The sequence below is a fragment of the Phoenix dactylifera genome, chromosome 10 (genome assembly GCF_051530095.1).
Source record: "Phoenix dactylifera cultivar Ajwa chromosome 10, Ajwa_hap1_PhDact_Kaust_v1.1, whole genome shotgun sequence".
Lineage (NCBI taxonomy): Eukaryota > Viridiplantae > Streptophyta > Magnoliopsida > Arecales > Arecaceae > Phoenix > Phoenix dactylifera.
In genome coordinates this window covers 6,856,516-6,877,725 of record NC_143199.1, presented here as the reverse complement: position 1 = coordinate 6,877,725, position 21,210 = coordinate 6,856,516, and the positions used below count along the sequence as shown (strand labels likewise).

At 42.4% G+C, this 21,210-nt stretch overlaps 1 protein-coding gene across 2 annotated transcripts; it reads left to right on the top strand.

The window, feature by feature from the left end:
• The first annotated feature begins 13,857 nt into the window (after positions 1-13,857).
• On the top strand, positions 13,858-16,599 carry LOC120103881 (replication protein A 70 kDa DNA-binding subunit B-like). Of its 2 annotated transcripts, none has more exons than XM_089925677.1 (7): positions 13,858-14,150; positions 14,244-14,321; positions 14,600-14,777; positions 14,866-15,168; positions 15,345-15,427; positions 15,525-15,645; positions 15,919-16,599. In XM_089925677.1, the coding sequence occupies exons 1-7, from the start codon at positions 14,065-14,067 to the stop codon at positions 16,060-16,062; spliced, it is 993 nt and encodes a 330-aa protein (XP_089781803.1). In that variant the 5' UTR covers positions 13,858-14,064; the 3' UTR covers positions 16,063-16,599. The 2 variants fall into 2 exon arrangements, with proteins under 2 accessions (XP_089781803.1, XP_008804913.4); XM_008806691.6 differs by having other exon boundaries at positions 13,863-14,150; positions 15,270-15,427.
• The last annotated feature ends 4,611 nt before the right edge of the window (positions 16,600-21,210 follow it).

Sequence of the window (21,210 nt, the reverse complement as noted above, 5' to 3'; positions counted from 1 at the left end):
ATCGGATCTGGTCTGGATGCAGATATGTGAACTTGTATAATTGGGTTCCTTCGGGCCAATGCGGACATGTTCGCCTGGTTGCTTGCTGATATGCCTGGAATAGATCTTGAGGTAATGGTCCACCATCTTAAGGTGCACCCAACCTACAAGCCTGTCAGGCAGAAGAAGCGAAGTCTCACAACAAATCGACAGCAAGCAGTGGCCGAAGAAGTGGACAAGCTCCTCAAGGCCGGCTTCATAAGGGAGGTCATTTATTTTGATTGGCTCGCCAATGTTGTTTTTGTAAAAAAAGCTAATGGAAAGTGGCGTACGTGTGTGGACTACACCGATCTGAACAAGGCTTGCCCAAAGGACAGCTTCTCTCTCCTAGGGATTGACCAGCTTGTTGATGCTACCTCTAGACATCAGCTCTTGACCTTCATGGATGCTTTTTTAGGGTACAACCAGATCCAGATGGCACTAGAAGACAAGGAGAAGACATACTTCATTACTGAAAAAAGCCTCTATTATTATAAGGTCATGCCTTTCGGATTGAAGAATGCCGAGGCAACTTATCAGCGGCTCGTCAACAAGATTTTCAAAGATCAAATCGGGCAGAACATGGAGGTCTATATGGACGACATGCTAGTCCATATTGCCGATCTGGATGAGGCATTTTCCACCCTTCGGAGGTACTAAATGAAACTTAATCCTACAAAGTGCACTTTTGGAGTTATCTCTGAAAAGTTCCTCGGCTTCGTGGTGACGCAACGAAGGATTGAAGTGAAGTGAACCCCGAGAAGATCCGGGCATTGTAGGAAATGACACCATCGATGACAATTAAGGAGGGGCAGCAGCTCGCTGGTCGGGTAGCAGCCCTCGGAAGATTCATCGCCAGGTCGGCAGAGCGGTGCCTCCCCTTCTTCAAGGTCCTCAAGCAGCCGAAGGATTTCGTGTGGTACGAGGAGTGTTAGCAAGCCTTTGATGAGCTCAGGCGGTACCTCGCCTCTCTCCCTTTACTCATAAAGCCCCAGTGCAGGGAACTTCTCTACCTGTACCTCGCAGTCTCCCCGATGGCAGTGAGCTCAGTACTGGTCCGAGAAGAAGAAAAATGCTAGAGGCCTATATACTACACTAGCCAGATTCTGCAAGATGCGGAGACCAGATATTCCAAGTTGGAGAGGACGGTCTGCGCACTCGTTACCTCAGCTCGTAGGCTTCGACCCTACTTTCAGGCGCACACCATAGCAGTGCTAACCGACCAACCTATAAAGCAAGTTTTGCAGTGGTCTAACTGGGTCAGAAGGGTTGCATGGTGGGTAGTCGAGCTCGGAGAATTTGACCTCGAGTACCGCCCGAGGCCGGCGGTCAAAGCACAAGTGCTTGCCAACTTCTTGGTAGAGTCCACCTAGTCGGACGACCCTCAAGCCGAGCTCAACATGGAAGAAGAACGTGCTCCTAGATAGCCATGGATCCTATATGTTGATGGCTCCTCGACCTCGGAGGGCAGCGGCGCAGACCTCATCCTCACTAGCCCGGATAGAGTAGTAGCAGAGCAGGCCTTGCGCTTCGAGTTCTCCATTTCCAATAATGAGGCAGAATATAAAGTGCTAATTGTAGGGCTAAAGTTGGCAAAAGAGCTCAACATCTGCCGCCTGAAAGTTTTCAGCGATTCCCAGCTGGGGGTGAGCCAAGTCCGGGGGACTTCGAAGTTCCGGAGTCGTCAATGATGAAATACCTCCAAAAGGTACGGAACATCACCTCGACTTTCAGCACATTCCCAGATCGAAGAATGCGAGGGCCAACCTGCGTCAAAGCTAGCGACGTCCAGTTCGGCCAAGCTCCCGAAGACCACTTTCTCGAGTACCTGAAGGCAATAAGTACAGAAGACCCTGAACCAGTCCTGTGCATAGAGACCGAGCCGAGCTGGATGGATCCACTTAAACAAAACGGAGTCCTCCCTGCGGATAAGCTTGAAGCCCGACGAATTGAACACCAAGCGATTCGGTACCTCATGTATGGAGGTAAGCTGTACTGCCAGTCGTTCACATCGCCACTCCTCAAATATCTCCGCCCCTCATAGGCCGACTATGCGATGTGAGAAGTGCACAAAGAAATCTGCGGGAACCATTAAGGAAGCAGAGCCTTGGCACATAAGATTCTGTTGCAAGGATACTATTGGCCCATACTACAAAAGGACATGGTGGATTTCATCCGAAGATGCGATCGGTGCCCACGCCATGCCAATGTTCAACGTAGACCTTCAGTCCCATTGATGCCAATCAGTTCTCCATGGCCATTTGCCCAATGGGGAATTGATATACTGGGGCCTTTTTGTCCAGCTACAGGACAAAGAAGATTTCTTATTGTCACCGTTGACTACTTCACGAAGTGGATCGAAGCAGAGCCTATTACCCAAATCATCGAACCGAAGGTGTAGAGCTTCATCTAGAAAATGATAACCTGTAGGTTCGGACTCCCTCGAGTTATCATATCTGATAATGGCCGTCAATTCGACAATGCTCGGTTCAGGGAGTTCTGCTCTGAGCTCGGTATTGACGATTGCTTCACATCGGTGGATCATCCTCAAACCAATGGGGAAGCGAAAGTGACCAACCGAACCATCTTGCAAAGACTCAAAGCCAGATTGGACCGAGCAAAGGGGCAATGAGCAGATGACCTTTACAATGTCTTGTGGGTTTATCGGATGACCTTTCAAGTTCCCACTGGAGAGCCGCCCTTTAACCTATCTTATGGTATGGAGGCGGCCATCCCCCTTGAGGTCGGATTACCCTCGCCCCAGGTTGAAGGCTTCAATGCCACGACTAATTCGGCGTGGCTCTGGAGCAATCTGGACCTCCTTGAGGAAATAAGGAAGCTGCTCAGATCCGAATGGCGAGGTACCAGCAAAAAACGATGTAGTACTACAACTCTAGAGTCAAGATTAAGTCATTCAAGGTCGGCGACCTCGTCCTAAGGAAGACTGAAGTCTTCCGAACTTTGGAACAAGAAAAACTCGTCCCGAATTGGGAAGAACCATATCGAGTCGCCTGGGTCCAACAGCCTGGGGTTTACAAGTTGGAATCTTTGGACGGAACTTTAGTTCCTTGAAGATGGAATTCTAGAAATCTCAGAATGTATTATTAATGAAAACAGTCCTCGAGGACTTCTTTGAAATGTCCTTGAAATGCCTTGATTGGTTTGACACGCTTCGGTTGTTTCCACGGCATGAGCCCACAAGTACGACGCAATGATGCCCCGACTCAAGCTTGAGGCGCCTTGTAACATCGACCATGAGCCGAAGAGGCTCCCTCGACCGCAGAAATAATGACGCCCCGACTCGAGCTTGGGGCTTCCTGTGGTGTCGACTGTGAGCTGAAGAGGCTCCCTCGACTGCAGAAACATGCAATGATGCCCCTGTCCGAGCTCGGGATGCTCTGTAGTGTTGGCTGCGAGCCAAAGAGGCTCCCTCGACTATAGGAATAATGACGTTCTGGCCCGAGCTTGGGACATCCTGCAGCGTCGATCGCCAACCGAAAAGGCTCCCTCGACCTCAGGAATATGCAACGACGCCCCGGATCGAGCTCGGAGCGCCCTGTTGCGTCGACCGCAAGCCGAAGAGGCTCCTTTGATCTCAGAAAAAATTTGAGGGCGCCTCGACGTTAATTAGAGCACCCAAGTTAAAACCTAAAAAGATCTACAAGGCCAAAAGGCATCAAAACTTATGACGACCTTCTACCTAAAAGACACAAAGCAAGACGAGCTCAAACACTTAGCGAAACTTTAAAACACAAAGTGCCAGAAAAAGTATACTTCATTGATATTAAAAGGCCAAAGGCCGATTTTAAAAGATGCCGACCTTGAGGTCAGATAGAATACAAAAATAGTCGACTACAAAAAGGCTTAAGTGGCCGACCTCACAATTATGACAAGAAAAGAAAAAGAAAACAAGTAAAAAGGGTAAAGCTCGGGCAGCTTGGGCAGCCTCAGTTCCAACCTCAGCAGTGACCTCAGTAGCATCTCCGTCTACCATTTCGGTGACGAGCTCGTGCGCCTCAGCGAGCTTGCTCACTTCTGACGCGATTACTGCCTCGACAGCTCCAGACCGAAGTGGACGAAGGCCGCTGAAGTCGACCTCAGGGAAGAGTCACTGGGCTTGATCGTGGTAGTTTTCGAAACCCCGGATTAGGCCATCAGTTGCCTCCTCCACCAATTCGTCCTAGTACTCCTCAGGCTGGCGGTAGCTCTGGATGGCCTTTCGGACCTGCTCCTCGGCCAACCTCTCAAGCTGCTCGGCCTTCAGCCTCAGAACTCCGGCCTCATTTTTCTGGCCGGCCAGTGCAGCCTTGAGCTTGGAGATGTGATCTTCTACGGTTCGGAGTGCCAAATGAGTTTGGTCATGCTCAAACTCCATCTCTTAAATTCGAGTGAGCCCAGCCTTGATCTGAGCTTCCACCATCTTCACCCTCTCCTCAGCTCCTTGTTGCCGCTGCTCGACAGTTATTGCCTTTTCCTTGGCCTCCTGCCTCCATCGCTTGGCGGCCTCCATTCTCGATGGATACGACTTCGCCCGTTCTTGGTAGTTGGACGCGGCGGTCACCAACATATCGACCACGTGAAGGTGCTAGCACAAGAAACAAAGCATTAGCCGAGGTCGAGCACTTAGAAAAAATATAAAAACCAAAGTATGGCATCACTCACCAGGACAGCAACGGAATATGCTTGATCGACGAACTCGCCGATCCCCATCTGCTCCTGCCGAGCCAGGTTGGCCAGAAGCAGGGTGCAACGGATGACCTCACGAGTGATGTTGCCAGATTCGAGGGCCGAATCGTCCTCGAACAGATGATTCTTGGGTAAGAATGGCGTCCTCTCGGGCTCGGAGGGAGCGAGATTAGCTCGTGATGAGCTCGAGGCCTCGGAAGAGGTCGGGACCCTACAAAAGCCGGGACCCCAAGCCAACTCCTCAGCTCAGGACCCGATCTGCATAATTGGATGACCTTGCGGGCCCTCCGAGTTCCGCCCCCAGGCGCTGTGACCGCTTGTTCCATTGTGGCCCCTCCTTGAGCTCCTTCTTCAGTTGGTAGGGGCTGCTCGGCCTCGATTGGTAGGGCCTTCTTGGTTTCAGGTGATGAAGGCTCCTCGGCCCTGGTCGGTAAAGCCCTCGTTGCGTCGGGCCTTTGGGACTTCTTTTTCTTCGGCTGAGTAAGTCCAGTCGCGTTGACATGAGCGGGCTCGCTTGGCATGTAACCAGAGAGAGATGCAGCCCTTGGTTTCTTCGACCTTGGCTCAGGCCGAGCTCCACTCGAGGCAGCCGCCCTCTTGTTATATTTGGCCATTAAGGTCTCATTGCTGAAAACCATTTCTGCAATTTCTGACAGCATGAACCTTAATGAAAATCGAGTATGAGAAAGGAGAAAAGAAAAGGAAAGAAAAATGACCACGTTGCCCTTACCCTCGGGACGAGTCGAGCTTAGGCCGATGTTTAACAAGGCCTCCTCGCTGAGCAGGTCGGGAAGCTTCGTAGTTCCTCCCAGCCCGAGCAACTTGTCTAGAATCTTCTGCTCGGATCATGACAACTTGGGGGCTTTGTTGTTCACCGTGGTCAATGGCAAGCCCCAGGTTGGGTCGAACCCCCATGACTGCTCGGAGGTAAGGAAGAAAAATCTATCTTTCTATCCATGAATGGAGGAAGGAGCATCTTGGAAGAGTGTACGACCTCTCCAAAAAGAGAAGTACTATCACCTTTTGTCTGCAGGGCTAGCTTTTAACATAAAGCAACCCTGGAAGACGTTTACCGAGGTGGGGAGATCGTGAGCAAGACAAAGGGAGAGGAAGCTGATAATCATTCTCCATGAATTTGGAGCGAGCTGTGCAGGAACAAGGCGATAAGTCGCCAGAAGCTTGTTCATGAATCCATGAAGAGAAACCTTAGCCCTGCTTGGAGCGTCTCCACATACGCTCCGATCCAACCTCGGGGAGGGTCGGTAACCCGAGCCCTGGGCCCTGGGAGCTCAAAAGTAAACTCACGCAGGAAGAAGAACCGAGCCCGAACCAGGCCCAGCTCCTCTTCGGTCAAACTCGAGCCAATCCCGCTCGGACCATGGTCCAGCTTGAGCTCAACTTCCTCTGCATCCGAAGAAGCCTGAGCTCGGGATGGACCCGCGTTGGGCTTAGGAACTCCTGCATGCGAGCCCATTGCATCCGACATCAAGGACTTCACCTTGCTCACAGAAAACCAAAGAAGAGGAGGAGAAGACGAAGGAAAAGAAGAAGATGGAAAAGAGGAATAACCCTCCGAGCGATCGAGAAGGAAGAAGACACCTACCTAAGACTTCACCGGAGAAGACAACTGGAAAAAGAGAAGGACCGACGAAAACCGAAGATGAAGAAGAGAAATCTGCTGCAAAACTCGTCGGAAAGCACCAAGAATGCTTGAAGAAAAGCTTGAGGATGATGATAATGACGGCCGGGAAGAAGAAGAGTGAGAGCGATGGAGGTCAAATAGGGGTCCTAGGGCCTCTCTAAGGCCTTATATAGCTTACCTCAACGGCTCTGATCGGCCTGCCCGAGTGGCCAAGCGGCCAGATCATGCCACATGGCAAACCCAATAGCTCCCTTAGTAGATCTTCTCGGATTATGGTGTTAAAGGCCGATCATCATGATGGCCGCCTTGGGGGGCGGGGCATTGATGATTGGCCCCTCGCATACCATCAGGTAATGCCTTAAAAGGGAGCACGCGCACAACACATTGAAGACTCCCTCAACCGCTTTCGCTTGGAATGACGTGGCAGCTTAAATCACCCAAACTCGGCTCGAGAAGCTTGGCTTAAAGCCATTAGCTCCAATGATACGAGAGGTGCACCCCACTTGGCACATACACCTTCACGAACATTTGGCTGCAACACAGGACGATCGACAACTCAGTACTTCCTTCGCTTGAGCTAAAGAACAACTCAAAATCGGAAGTCGGAGGGCAAATGATGGGAGGCAAAATGGATTGTCCTACTCCAGCGTGGAACCACCCAATCCCTACCGAGATGACTCAGAGCCGAGCAGGCCAGGCCTCGGCCCCGCTAAGAGTCGAGCCGACCTCGGCCAGAGGCCAGGCCGACCTCGGCCCTGTCAACCTTAATCCCGCCGAAGATCCTGCAGATCAAACAAATATGGAAAGATATCTTCCGAATCCTCTGCCCGTCGGATTGATCTCCGTGATTTACGTCGCCTCTAGCTAATGACCAGCTGATCACAGCTCGGCTCGAGACTTCAGGTAACGGCCGAGACCCTCACCCTACAAAAAGGGGGTAGGGAAAGGCCCTCGGTAAGTGAAAAAGGCCATTCAAAAAAAGTGGCTCCCATTCTCCGTCCTGGCTGGCGGCTTCTCGGATTCCTCTGGCGTGGTCACCCTCAAGCCAAATTTCAACCCCAACAGTCCTGATTTTGATACTGTAAGAAAGTGGTCTTCATATCCCATCTGGAAACATCTTTTACAGAGACGAGCTTATCATCAACCAACATAAACAAGCTAGGAAAAAGTATTTGCTGCAGGCATGTTAGCTGGCCACCTAGCTGACCAAAACCTGATATGGCAGAGTTCACTAGTATTAATCCACCATCTGTGGATAAGGATTCATCTCTCTTACCGGATAGCCTGTTCTCAATTTTATGTATAAAAGACATCTAGTTCCCTTTCTTCAGTTTATCTGGTCTTAGAAGTACATCAGGATGCTTGATGAAGCCTATCAATTTTGCAACTCATGATCCCGGGACAAGGGGTTGCCAACTCAGGGTCATTTCCAACTGGAATAATGGTGAATTTAGGGAATCTTATTGATAATCCTGACAAAACATCAGTCCCATAGAGCAAAATATAATATAGCAAGCATCTCAGCAATGGCTTTTGAACTAAACTATTAATTGCAACACTATACTCCTAGAAGCTGTTAGTGATATGTCATGTTTTGGTTTATTGGAGACCTAAGTAAATAGGTCATATCTAAGAGTAACTTTATTTTGCACGGACCATATAGCCTCATCAGGTTTGAAGTTTTCGCTGTTGTTGGGCCTCTTTCAGGAACCTTGATGGTTTTGAGAACTCTAAGTTCTAAAACTGAATATCGTGCTCTGCCAAATTGCCTTGCTGTGCTAATACCTTGGCAGCAATTCTTGGGGAAGTGTCATACTGAGATGTGACAACTGGGCTGCTTTACAAATCTTTTCCCCGTACTCTAGGATTGTTGGACCTATCACCATTCTTCCTTCTAATGGCCTTTCCTAGATCTGTTAGAAAATGAGGAGTGAAAACAGAAAACAAGGGAGAAGAAAATGGCTGAATTCATTTCCAATTTTCTTGCTTTATTTTTGTACAGATTGGAGGTATTTATACACATTCGAGCTTGATCAAAATGTAACTAATCTAGCTATTAAGCAATGCAAATTGTAACTAAATGTAACTAATCTAAAAATTCAAATTGAAGGAGCTTCCAGAACACTGAGTTTGTTTCAGCTGATTCACTGTTTCAATCCGTTTCAATAGTCACTGTTATGGAACGTTATGACTGTTGTAAAACGTTATGAGAGTTTAAATTTGGTCGTTGAAGCTTTCATGGGAACCAACTATTCTATTGGAAAGAACTGGTGGAACTGTTGCTTGCCGGTTTGCTGGGAGAGGCTGTAACTTAGTGACCTTGTTATTTTGAGACTCCCCCTCAAGATGGGCATGGATGTTTAATGTGCCCATCTTGGATAATAGGAAATGAAAGGTGGCAGCAGGCAATGATTTTGTATGCATATCTGCCAGTTGAAACTTTGAAGCAATATGCCTTGGGTTAAGAACTCCTGTTAGAACCTTTTTTCTGACAAAGTGGCAGTCCAGTTCTATGTGTTTAGTTCTCTCATGGAAGATTGTATTCTTGGTGATGTGAAGTGCCGCTTGATTATCACAATACACAAGTACCGGCTGTGGATGATCTATCTTAAAAAATTTTAGCAGGGCAATTAACCAGACAATCTCACAACTAGTGTAAGCTAAGGCCCGGTACTCTACTTCTGATGAGGATCGGAAAACAGTGGCTTGTTTCTTGGTCTTCCAGCTAACCAATGAGTTTCCAATGTAGATGCAAAAGCCTGTGACAGATCTTCTTGTTTCTGGATATCATGCCCAATCCGAATCACTATAGGCTTTAAGGTGAAGAGGAGATTGAGAGGAAAACATTATACCTTGGTCTATAGAGCCCTTTAAGTATTTCAGAACTCTATGAGCTGCATGTAGATGGATTTGTGTTGCTTTATCCATAAATTGGCTAAGAACATTTACCGCATACGCTATGTCTGGCATGGTAATTGTTAGATAAATGAGTTTGCCAACCAATCTTCTATAACTTGGAACATCAACCAATAAATCTTTGGATGAATGTGATAGTTTGTGATTGATTTCCATTGGAATTGTGACCGGTATGCTGCCGAGAAGTCCAATATCTTCAAGGATTTCAAGAGCATACTTCCTTTGGCATAGGTGAATACCAGCAGTTGATCTTGCAATTTCGAGCCCCAAAAAGTATTTCAGAGTACCCAAGTCTTTGATCTTGAATTGGGTTTGTAAAGATGCCTTGATTGACTTAATTGTTGTCAAACTATTGCTTCCCCCAATGATATCATCCACATAGACTATAAGAGCTATGAATCCATGCTCATCACTTCTTGTGAATAAGGAATAATCAGACTTTGATTGCTGAAAACCAATTGCAATGAGGGAAGAGGAGAATTTTGAGTACCATTGCCGAGAAGCTTGCTTGAGGCTATAAATGGATTTGTATAGTTTACAAACCAATTTCTTGTTGGATGACCCCCCTTAATCTGAAAATCCGGTGGTAGTTTCATATATATTTCTTCATCTAACTCCCTATGAAGAAATGCATTGTGGACATCCAATTGGCACAAATGCTAATTATGAATTGCCGCCAAGGCGAGGAATACTCTAATGGTTGTGAGCTTTGCTACAGGATTAAAAGTCTCTTGGTAATCAAAGTCTTTTCTTCGTGTGCAGCCTTTAGCTACCAATCTCGCTTTATATCTTTCAATTATCCCATCTAAATTGAGCTTAGTTTTGTAAACATACTTACAACCTACAACTCTCTTTCTCGGAGGTAAAGTGGTAATAGTCCAAATTCCATTTTCCTCTAGAGCTCTTATTTCAGCTTTCATTGCATCTTTCCAATGCTGAGAAGTCATGGCTTCAGTATAGGTTTTAGGATCTTTGGTTTGAGAGAGGGAGAGTGTATAGGCTTTGTGGGATGATGAAAGGTGGTTGTAGGATAAATGCTTGTGTAGGGAGTGGACGGTGGAATATGAACTTGGGTGTTCAGTAGATGTAATTGTGACTAATTTGCAGTGGTAGTCCTTTAAATAGTTTGGTGGAACTCTGATTCTGCTTGATCTTCTGAGAGGAATGTCAGTGCCATGGTGTTCAATTTGTGGAGGAGGTGACTCATTTGACACATTTAAATTTGTAGAACTAAGTGCTGGGGAATGAGATGAATGGTCCATTTCTACTTGATTGAAGTGGTCTGGTAAGTGTATGTCTGGTAAAGCTAGAGGTAAGACCAGTTCTGACGAAGTTGGAGAAAGTACAAGCTCTTTCGTACTAGAACTCTGGAAAGGGAATGTGGATTCATGAAAGATTACATCTCTGGAAATAATATATGACTGAATTTCTAGGTCATAAACTTTGTATCCCTTAACCCCTGCTGGATACCCAAGGAAAACACATTTCCTAGCTCTAGGATCAAGCTTAGTTCTGTTGTGTTTGAGAGTGGAAACAAAACATAAACATCCAAATACTCTTAGATGAGTGTAAGAAGGAATGGAAGCAAAAAGGACTTCATATGGAGACTTGTTTTTGAGTGTAGGAGTGGGTATTCAGTTGATTAGATAGGTTGCTGTTAAGACAGCATCTCCCCAAAATTTAGTTGCAAGTGATGCTTGAAAAAGAAGGGCTCTAGCAATAGTAAGAAGATGCTGATGTTTTCGTTCCACTATCCCATTCTGTTGTGGAGTATAAACACAAGTTTTTTGATGTGTAATCCCTTTGGAACTATAAAACTCGGGCATATGGAATTCCATGCCATTATCTGTTCTAATTTGTATCACTTTGGCATTGAATTGAGTTTGAACTAAGTGAATGAAGGTTTGCAGAAGGTATCTAACATCAGATTTAAATTTCATAAGATATATCCAGGTTACTCGGCTATAATCATCAACTATAGTTAAGAAATAGTGATGACCTTGAATGGATACTTGAGAATAGGGACCCCATATGTCACAATGTATTAAATCAAATGGAGAAGAAGTGACAGAGTTGCTCATATGAAACGGTTTTTTTTTGTTTGGCTAAATGACAAACAGTACATTGTATTGATTCATTTCCCTTTACATCAGAAACATGGGATTGAATTAAATTCAAGGTTGGATAAGTGTCTTAATATAAAATCCCAAAGATCAAAAGTATGTTTTGCATTAGCATTGAGAACTTGACTTTTGGAGAATGAAATGTACTTGGAAAGAAGAGGTTGATTGACAGCGGGACTTAGAAGGAGAAAGTAGAGACCACTATGAACTCTAGCAAGTCCAATCATCATCTATGAAGAGAGGTCCTGTATGAAGCAGAATTTTTCCAAAAAAATAAGACATAAGGAAGCATTTTGAGTGAGTTTACTGATGGAGAGAAGATTAAAGGTAAAGAAAGGTACACACAAAACATTTGTGAGTGTTAAAAGTTCTGATAATTTTACAGTGCCAATATGAGTCACCCTTACCTTAGTTTTATTTGGCATCTGAACATATGCTTGTGTTTCACATGTGATGGAGGTAAGAAAGGAAGTGGAGCAGACGACGTGGTCAATGGCTCCTGTATCAATTATCTATGGAGCTTTTTGTTCATTGGCTAATTCAAATTTCTCTCGGCTGGCAGAGAGGGCAGAGGAATTAGTAATGACAGAGGTATAAGAAAAAGTTGTACCTGCCATGTTGGAGAAAGATGAAGTATTTGATGTTTTTGTGGATGTTGTTGGGTTAGGTAGTAATGGCTTGGACTGATGAGGCATTTGAGCATTGATAAGATCAATAAGTTGCTGAATTTGAGCTTGAGTGAGAGCTGTCTGAGATGAGATCGACTCCTTTTCTTGGCTTTGAGTGATCACTTGATTTGCTAAATATTTATTTGAAGGAACACTATTAGGATTCTCAAGTTTGATCTTAGTAAATTTGAAGTTAGGTGGGAATCCTATCAGTCTATAGTATTTCTCCTTAGTGTGCCCAACTTTTCCACAGTGATAGCACACTATTTCAGACTTATCTTTTCTTTTTGTATGAACCGCAGGAAGTGCAGAGGACTCAGAAGTTGGAAACACTGATGTTCGTGTTTGCCTTTGTCTCTCCTCTTGTAAAACTAATGAAAAAATTTTATCTAAAGAGGGCATAGGGCTCATGAGAATTATCCGACCTCTAATGCTGTCATATGAATCATTCAGCCCCATTAAAAACTTGAATACATAGTTCTTTTGCTGAGCTTCACTAACAATTCCCAGCGCATTACATGTACAATGCCCACAAGTGCAGGAAAGCAGTGGCCTGTAATTGTATAAGTCTTTCCAAATAGCATTGAGTTGGGTGAAATAATCACTTACGGATTGTGTTCCCTGCATAATCGAGCTAAGTTGATGATGAAGATGGTAGATTCTGACATTTTCCGGTTGTGCAAACTGGGTCTTTAGCTTTTCTCATACTTTCTTTGCAGAACTAATGTATAGAACACTTGATGCAATTTTCCTTGAAATGGAGTTCAGAATTCATGAAAGGATCAGATTGTTGCATCTCAACCAGGGCAAGTAAAGAGGACTAGCTAATTCTGGTGTAGGAATAGCTCCATCAAGAAATTCCAGCTTGTTCTTGATGGAAATGGCCAATGTGAAGGATCGATTCCATGAGAGATAATTGGATCCTGTTAGAGGAGGTGTGATCACCGCAGTGTTAGCATTATCACTGTGATGAAGGAAGAATGGACTGTTTGGATCTTCAGAAGGGGAGGGGATATGAGTCGAAGAATAGGTAGGGGAGACATGAGCTGAAGATTCTCCGTCTGCCATTTTTGGATATTCTCAAATCAAGAAGATATGATAGATACAGCTTACAACTTCTCTAAGAAGGAAGAAGCAGAAGCTTGTATAACCACTCAAACTTCTAACTCCTGCTCTGATACCATGTTAGAAAATGAGGAGTGAAAACAGGAAACAGGGGAGAAGGAAAAGGCTGAATTCATTTCCAATTTTCTTGCTTTATCTTTGTACAGATTGGAGGTATTTATACACATTCGAACTTGATCAAAGTGTAACTAATCTAGCTATTAAGCAATGCAAATTGTAACTGAATGTAACTAATCTAAAAATTCAAATTGAAGGAGCTTCCAGAATACTGAGTTTGTTTCAGCTGATTCACTATTTCAATCCGTTTCAACAGTCACTATTATGGAATGTTATGACTGTTGTGAAACGTTATGAGAGTTTAAATTTGACCGTTGAAGCTTTCATAGGAACCATTTGTTCTGTTGGAAAGAACTGGTGGAACTGTTGCTTGCTGGTTTGCTGGGAGAGGCTATAACTCAGTGACCTTGTTATTTTGAGACTTATCATGCTAAAAACTCATATACCTTATTCCCTACTTTGTATAACTTTCATTTCCTTCCCACATCAAATGAATCGAGTGATTATTCCCATGTTCTTTCATGAAAAAGATCAATTAATGTGTTCCCGTTTACATCTTCCTACTAGAAGGTTCACCATATTTTCTAGACATGTCAATGTGGTTTTCCCTCTAATATCATATATTTCTCTTCAACTATGAGCATTTTTCTATTTCTAATGCATATATCCTATGAAGCGTTTATTTATAACATTTTTGAGTTTATTCATGGCAATAATTTTGCAATCTTCATCCACTCAAAATTTGACGAGAATTGTTGGCTTTTAGAAGTTGACTACATATTTAATTTGCAGATTCACAGCGAGTGATGGGAGTACGGAACTTAAAGCAATGCTTCCAGCACATGCGGAAGTACGTTCAGGAATGCTTGAAAACCTTTGCCTCATACGTATTTTTGATTACACTTTGGATGCTAGGTAAGGATCAAACCAACATGTTGTAGTATTTGTAGTATTACACTTTTGTTTTCATATCAGAACATTGATTGTTTAAACCTTATTTCATCTCAGAACATTGATTGTGAGAAGCTGTGATGTCGTTGCACCATCAACCAAGATGGAGATCAAAATTGATGAACCACATGGGAGGTATGTGCTATTTCATTCTTATTATATTGTAGAATAGGCTTATGTTTGTTAGCTTTCCTTTTTTCTTGATGAAAGCATGGTTAGAAATAGAATCATTGTTTTGATAAGGCATGCAAATAAGGCATGCTTTTGTTTTTTAATTTTTTATCTTTGTTCAGTCTACACTAGACATAATATAAATGTCGAATCCAGCAAGAAATTCATTCATGCATTTCTTTGCATTCTTTAAATTTCTTCTAGCTTAATGTAGCTCACATTCTTGTATTCCTAACCCTCAGTTCTATTCCTGCTACACGGACGTTTATGACAAGAAGAATATTTGCTCTTGATTCCTTGGATGCTACTAAAACAGATTGGGAAATTGAGCTTCAAGTTAAACAGATAGGCGACTTGAGATCGTATAATAACAGCAAAGGAAATGGCTTTGTCTTTGACGTAACTTTAGCAGACAAGAAAGTAAGTGATTGTTTTTTTCAAGGATTTAATTTATCTACTTGCTTTATTAATTCATTCATTAATTTTTTTTTCTTGGATTTTTGTGCAGGATAAGAAAATAAGGGCTGTCATGTTCAATAAAGCTGCAAGGAAATTCTATCCTAAGTTTAAATTAGGAAAGACTTACTATATTTCAGGAGGCACTCTTAAACCAACAAAAGAACAATACAAAATTGCAGATAATGATTATGAGATAATCTTGGGAGAAGGAACAATTGTGAAAGAGGTAGATGACAATGATTCAACACCAAAGGCAAAGTCCAACTTTGACAAGATTGATCAAGGAAATGTTACTTCAATCGAAGTTCCCCTTTCGAAAATTACTAATGACCCAACTCTAGGTCAGGAAAAGGTATTATCTTGTTACAGCATTTACAAAAGAAGTTGCCATAATTTCTTTATTCTTTTATTCTTATGCACCAGCAAATGTCCTAAGCAAGTTTATGTTGCCAGGCTGTCTATTTCAATGTAAAAGTATTTGTGACTTACATTTCTTCTAACCAAACAATGTGGTTCTGGGCATGCAAGACCTGCCACAAAAAGGTGACTGAAACTGTTGATTCTGGTTATTGGTGTGAAAAATGCAATGCGATTGTCCAGTGTTGTTTAAGGTAAAGGAGGAAGCAACTCAAAGAATAAAGAACATTTTTGTGTCATGAAAAGAAATTTTTGATCACCATGTTAAATGTTTGATTTCCTACTTTGTAGGTATGTAATGGAAGTCAAGATATCAGATCATTCAGGGGATGCTTGGGTTACAGTTTTCAACGAGGTGGCGGAGGAACTTATTGGATGCACTGCTGAAGAGCTTGCTAGGATAAAAGCCAGTGTAGGTTATCTATTCTGCCAACTCTAGACGCATGCTTCTAAAAGAAACTCCGGGCAATTTTCTGTTTGTACTTGGCCTTGTCCTTAGCCCAAAAACTTTAGACTTGGAATAAATCAAACAGGATTGTGCATGCTAATAGGAATTTCTAAAACCAAGGATTATGAGTTTATTTTTCATGCAGTTGCTGTATGTCACATAATATTGCGTTGTTTATATTGTAGAGCTTACTTCAAACAGCTCTCTTGTTCTTACTCTTGGCCATTCTATGAATAGGAGGGCTATGATAAGTACCAACTCAAATTGGAAAAAGCAACTGGGACTCAACATTTCTTCCGAGTTGGAGTTCAACAAGCTGAGTTCATGAACAAGAGGAGACAGAAGATAACTGTGCTCGCTCAAGTACCAGCTGATTGCTAAGCTGAATCAAGATTCTTTTTGGAAGAGAGAACAAATATATCTGCCTCTTAATGCAGTAATAGTTTAGAAACATACATTTTTTTTATTGCTTTAGTTAGTTTAATATATGGAAGTTGCTGACTCTTGCTGACTCTCTGACGTTAACCATTGCTTGCTGAATGACATACTACTGCTTCATCTAAGAATACTCAGAAGTACCGGTACTTTAAAAATTTCTTTTCTATCCAGACTGCTGATTTTGTTGTCTCATTTGACTGCTTTCTTTGCATTTCTCATCTCATGAAATGAATCCATGGGGAAACCCATATTTGCTGCATGCAAGAAAGAGAGGGAGGGAGGGAGAGAGGCATGGTAATTTTTTCAAGTTTTTTAACATTTGGTAAGGTATTTTCATTTTTTTTAAATTAAGAGAATAAGGTGCTAATCAGGAGAGGAAGAGCAGTTGTGAGATAGCAGTGGCACTAATCAGGAGATCGGAAAAGAGGTATGAGATATTTCCTTTTTTAATAAAATTTGAGAAGAGTGCCTGGTGAGATGAGTGACAGATAGTGAAGGAAACTTTCTAAATGAAAATTTGATGACGTGACAGCATAGTTTGTGCTAGTTAAGACTACATGAAAAACACTTCCAGCGGAAACTTCTGTCCCTGCCAAAAGTCAATAAGTTGCTGTTAACAGTTTTGGCTGTGGCAGTTTTCATCACCACAGGCCGCTGTGAAATGTATTGATGCCAAATGTTTTGGCAGCAACATGCTCTTCTTTGCTTCCAAAAACTGTTCCTGTTTTTCATCACAACCTGTCTTTGTTGCTGCTTAAAAATGCTCTGGGGACCGTAAGAGTTCGTCTTTTGACCACAACATTGTCTGTCACTGCCAAAATTTTCCAATTTTTGGGCACGATCTCTCACTGTCGCCGGCTCAAACTCAGAAATTGTAACATTATATACAAATGATAGCAAAGAATTTATTCAATCATTTTTTTATATCTAAGACTAGACATCTGTTGTTCAAACATTTCTTTGCTCTTGTGAGTGGAAGATGTCCTAGAAAACATCCGGATAATAGATACATACGACATTCATAAATATGTAATTCTTTGCTTAGATAATTTAGTAACTGAGAGCTGTCTTGGCAACGCTCCCATCCATGCTCAGCGATGATAAGAATGACCTTGTAGATGACATGATTGGCGTGCAGCTTGGGCTGTCACAGTAGCTCCTCCTAAACATGTTAGCCGGGAACTTGATCTTTTGCTAAAGTTGAAACCTTGCTTTGCTGCGGCCAGAGTTATTGAATGTGAGCTGGACCCTGCGGTGCAAGTAAGATCAAAATGAAAATCACAACTTGATAGCTATGAGAATTGAAACTACTAACATAAGAACCTAGACAACTGTTCTGGAGCTCTTATATATAAATGTTACAGATTACTGTAGACCCACTACCTTCTGTATCTCTTCCAGGTCAAATTCCTACCAAAAAGGGAAAAGTGGGAACTAACTAGCCTCTGATAATTTCTAAGGAACATATTTTGCTTGAGGAAAAGTGCTTGTGCCGATTCCAAAGGAATAAAATCTTCTGATAATCCCACCTTGACAGTAAGGAAAATAACTTTGGATAAGTTATGTTCCAAAACAGGCTATTCCAAAGGATTGAGAGGAATAGAGAGCAATGACCTCAACTGATTTCAGAAAGTTTCTTCAACATGATGGAAAATAAATCATGAATGAACATTTTTACATTACATAGGAAACTAATAGCATAGAGTTACAGTAATACCTTCAGTCTCGGAACCAGCCCCATGCCAGTGCCATACAGATACAATCTTGGTATTGCCCAGTGCAGGATCAATGACCTCAACTGATTTCAGAAGAGTTTCTTTTAACATGATGGAAAATAAACCATGAATGAAGATTTTTATATTACATAGGAAACTAATAGAATAGTGTTGCCCAGCTATGCAACCTAAGAGGGGGGAGGATGAATTGGATTTTTCAAAAATATTAGCTAATAATACAGCTGAATTAAATTCTTGACAGATGAAAATTGAATTTAGCAAATAAGTACTAAGTATGTATGCAAGGAATTAAAGCAAGAAAAACAGGCAAGGTAAACACAAAAATTTATAGTCGTTCCGTACCAACCCTGCACCAACATCCACTCCCCAAGACTTCTTAGAAATTTTACTATAATCTATCACCCAAATTACAACCTAGTTAATTTTTTTAGGTCAATCAACCAAAATCTTTACCAATTGTTTTCCGAGTTCATAACCAACCCAATAGATTTTTCAGGCAATCAACAAAAATCTTTCCCGATTGTTTTTCAGGTTCACAACCAACTCAGCTGATTTCCTAGGTAGTGATCTTCTCAGTTCTCTGTCTTTTCGCTATGGCCATTCTAGGATAAACTCGCTTTTGTCTGGGCTTGACTCTTGCTATACTAGAGTCAGCTCGAATACTTTATGGGTCGATTCGTTGATGTGATGAATTTCTTAGATTTATATCTGTCCTCTAAGATTGTTTTGGGGTTGACTCATAATCTGTTGGAGTCGGCTCGTGAAGATGCATCAGTCAGTAACTGAGGATGATAATGTTATTTTGATGATTAACACAACCATTGAGGCCATATCAAATTAGAAATGCAAATTAACTCGATACATCATTGATAAATGGCACACCCTTGATACACTCATGATACATTAGGACTATATGGTCAGAACCACTCTCAAGAATTGATAAACGAGATAAAATTTGTAATAGAGAATGGTAGAAAGCTCAAGAATCCATTTTGGCAAAGTTTTACGTTAAAAATACCTAAAAGGGCAATTCGGTAATTTCTACTATTAAGGGTATGAAACTCTATTGTGCCATGCATCGTAATTTGCTTGGAATATCATATTGTTGTTTCAATGTGCATAACTAACCTTCAAAGTGCAGAAAAACATGGTTAGAGTCGACCCCAATTAGTTTGGAGTCGACCCCGATACATTTGGCACGCCTTGGAACGAAGTGGCACGCCTTTGGAACACTTGGCACAGAGTAGGAGTCGACCCTAGAAGAGATGGAGTCGACCCTAGCACGTTTTAGAAACATTCTGGCACATTCTAGCACTTATGGCACGGATGAACAGCACTTGGGTCGACTCCAAGTGAAAGTTGAGTCGACCCCATCTTCAAACTTCAAGAAAACAAGTCTCTGGAATCTCTGAGAGGGTCGACCCCAATGAAACTTGAGTCGACCCCACCTTGAGTCGACCCAACCTTGAGTCGACCCAACCCTGAGTCGACCAAAAAGAGTTGAGTCGACCCAAGTGAAGGAAGGCTGAAATACAAGGTTCTGTATTTTCTGAGAGGGCCGACCCAAGAAAAGCTTGAGCTGACCCAAGTCTGATGAACAGTGGTTTGGGTCGACCCAAGAAAAGTTTGGGTCGACCCAAGCACGGGCAGAAGCATAACGGCTAGTTGTGCAGAAGTGCTTTTTGCACTCCCAACGGCTATAAACGGCTAGTTTCTTCAATCCAACAGTCAGGAAGGACTATTTGGAGGTTGGAGAAGTATTTAAGAGGGAGTATTCATCAGAGGAAGCAAGCTTTGGAAAATACATCAAGTGCATTCAAGAGAGAACCCTAGCAAGGCAAGCTTCATTCAATTGCTTCATTCAAAGAGCCAAAAGGAAGTGGTTGAGCAGATTCAAAGAGACATTAAGAGCTCCACCAACCCTTGAAGAGTGAAGCAATCGTGACAAAGAAGAGAAGAGCCTTATTAAAAGGATAACTATATTCTAAACTCTTCTTTGTAGCTCATAATTGTTTTATTTGCTCATTTAGGAGCTTTAGTTCCTTGTTTTTTATTCTTGTTGTAAGGTTTGTTGGTAAGCGCGTAAAACCAACATTGTTAGGTTGTTGGTAAGCCCGTAAAACCAACGTAGGTTGTTGGTAAGCCCGTAAAACCAACATAGGTTATTGGTAAGCCCGTAAAACCAACGTAGGTTGTTGGTAAGCCCGTAAAACCAACGTAGGTTGTTGGTAAGCCCGTAAAACCAACGTAGGTTGTTGGTGAACCCGTAAAACCAATTGTGAAGGTTCGTTGGTGAGCCCGTAAAACCAACATAGGTTTTTGGTGATCCCGAAAAACCAAAGTGTAAAGGTTTTTGGATTGTGAGCCCGAAAAACAATCCAACTGTAATCCGCGGGATTATAGTGAATTCCCAAGGGGTCGCTTGGGGAGTGGACGTAGGTGCTTAGGAGAGCACTGAATCACTATATTTCTTGCGTGTTTGCATTGTGTATTGTCTTACTTTACTACATTTACTTACTCATCAATTAACTCGATTAAGGAATCAAAAAGTTAGAAAAACCAATTCACCCCCCCCCCTCCCCTCTTGGCTTGTCACCTTGGGCAACAGTAACAATGTGCCATAGTCGACTCGTTGTATGTTTCAGGTCGACTCTTGAGGCAGTGAAGGATAAAATGTTTTGGGCTTGTATGTGAGCTTCCAAGGAATGTTTCATGGCCTTTTTGAGTTTGCGTTTTGATGTGGAGCTTCAGATGGATGATCTTCTTTGAGAGTACCTGAAAGCTTTATTTTCTAAAATGTATCACTTAAATTCAAAGCAAATAGATTAATCAATTTTTGACTCTAATATTTTGCATTATCAATATTAACCTTAGGTTCAACAATCTTCCCTTTTTTGATGAGGACAAAATCATTGAGTTCTAAAAAAATGATGTGAACAATGATTACATCTTTTAGAAAAGAGTGTATATTTTTAGAATTCAGATAGAAGGAATAAGCATGCATAACATTGAATTTAAGTACACAAAATTCATAGAGTGAGAAAAAATTTATATTGCCTGATACCATTCACTTTTTATGCTTGATAGAAATTTTACCAAGTTATTTAAAAGATTAATTTCTCCCCCTTTTTGATGTAATAATAGGATTATTTAAAGAAGGCTTCAATTTAACATTTGTAGAGATTTTCAATTTGCGTTAAACTTTTACCTTAAACATTGATACTAGTTCATTTCTTTTACTCCCCCTTTTTCTTTTGCTTTTTCTCCGCGCCCCCCCCCCCCCCCCTTCTGTCTCTTCCTTTAACTTGCTTGCTTCTCTTGTTTTTTCTTTTAAGTTTTCATCTTTTCTATGTTT

What these genes read in the sequence shown, in the direction of transcription:
- LOC120103881 (XM_008806691.6), top strand. Translation starts at nt 14,065, where the DNA reads ATGCTTCCAGCACATGCGGAAGTACGTTCAGGAATGCTTGAAAACCTT. An exon ending in ATTGATGAACCACATGGGAG is followed by an intron (nt 14,322 to 14,599) that starts GTATGTGCTATT and finishes CCTAACCCTCAG; the next exon opens with TTCTATTCCTGCTACACGGA. An exon ending in TTGCTAGGATAAAAGCCAGT is followed by an intron (nt 15,646 to 15,918) that starts GTAGGTTATCTA and finishes TTCTATGAATAG; the next exon opens with GAGGGCTATGATAAGTACCA.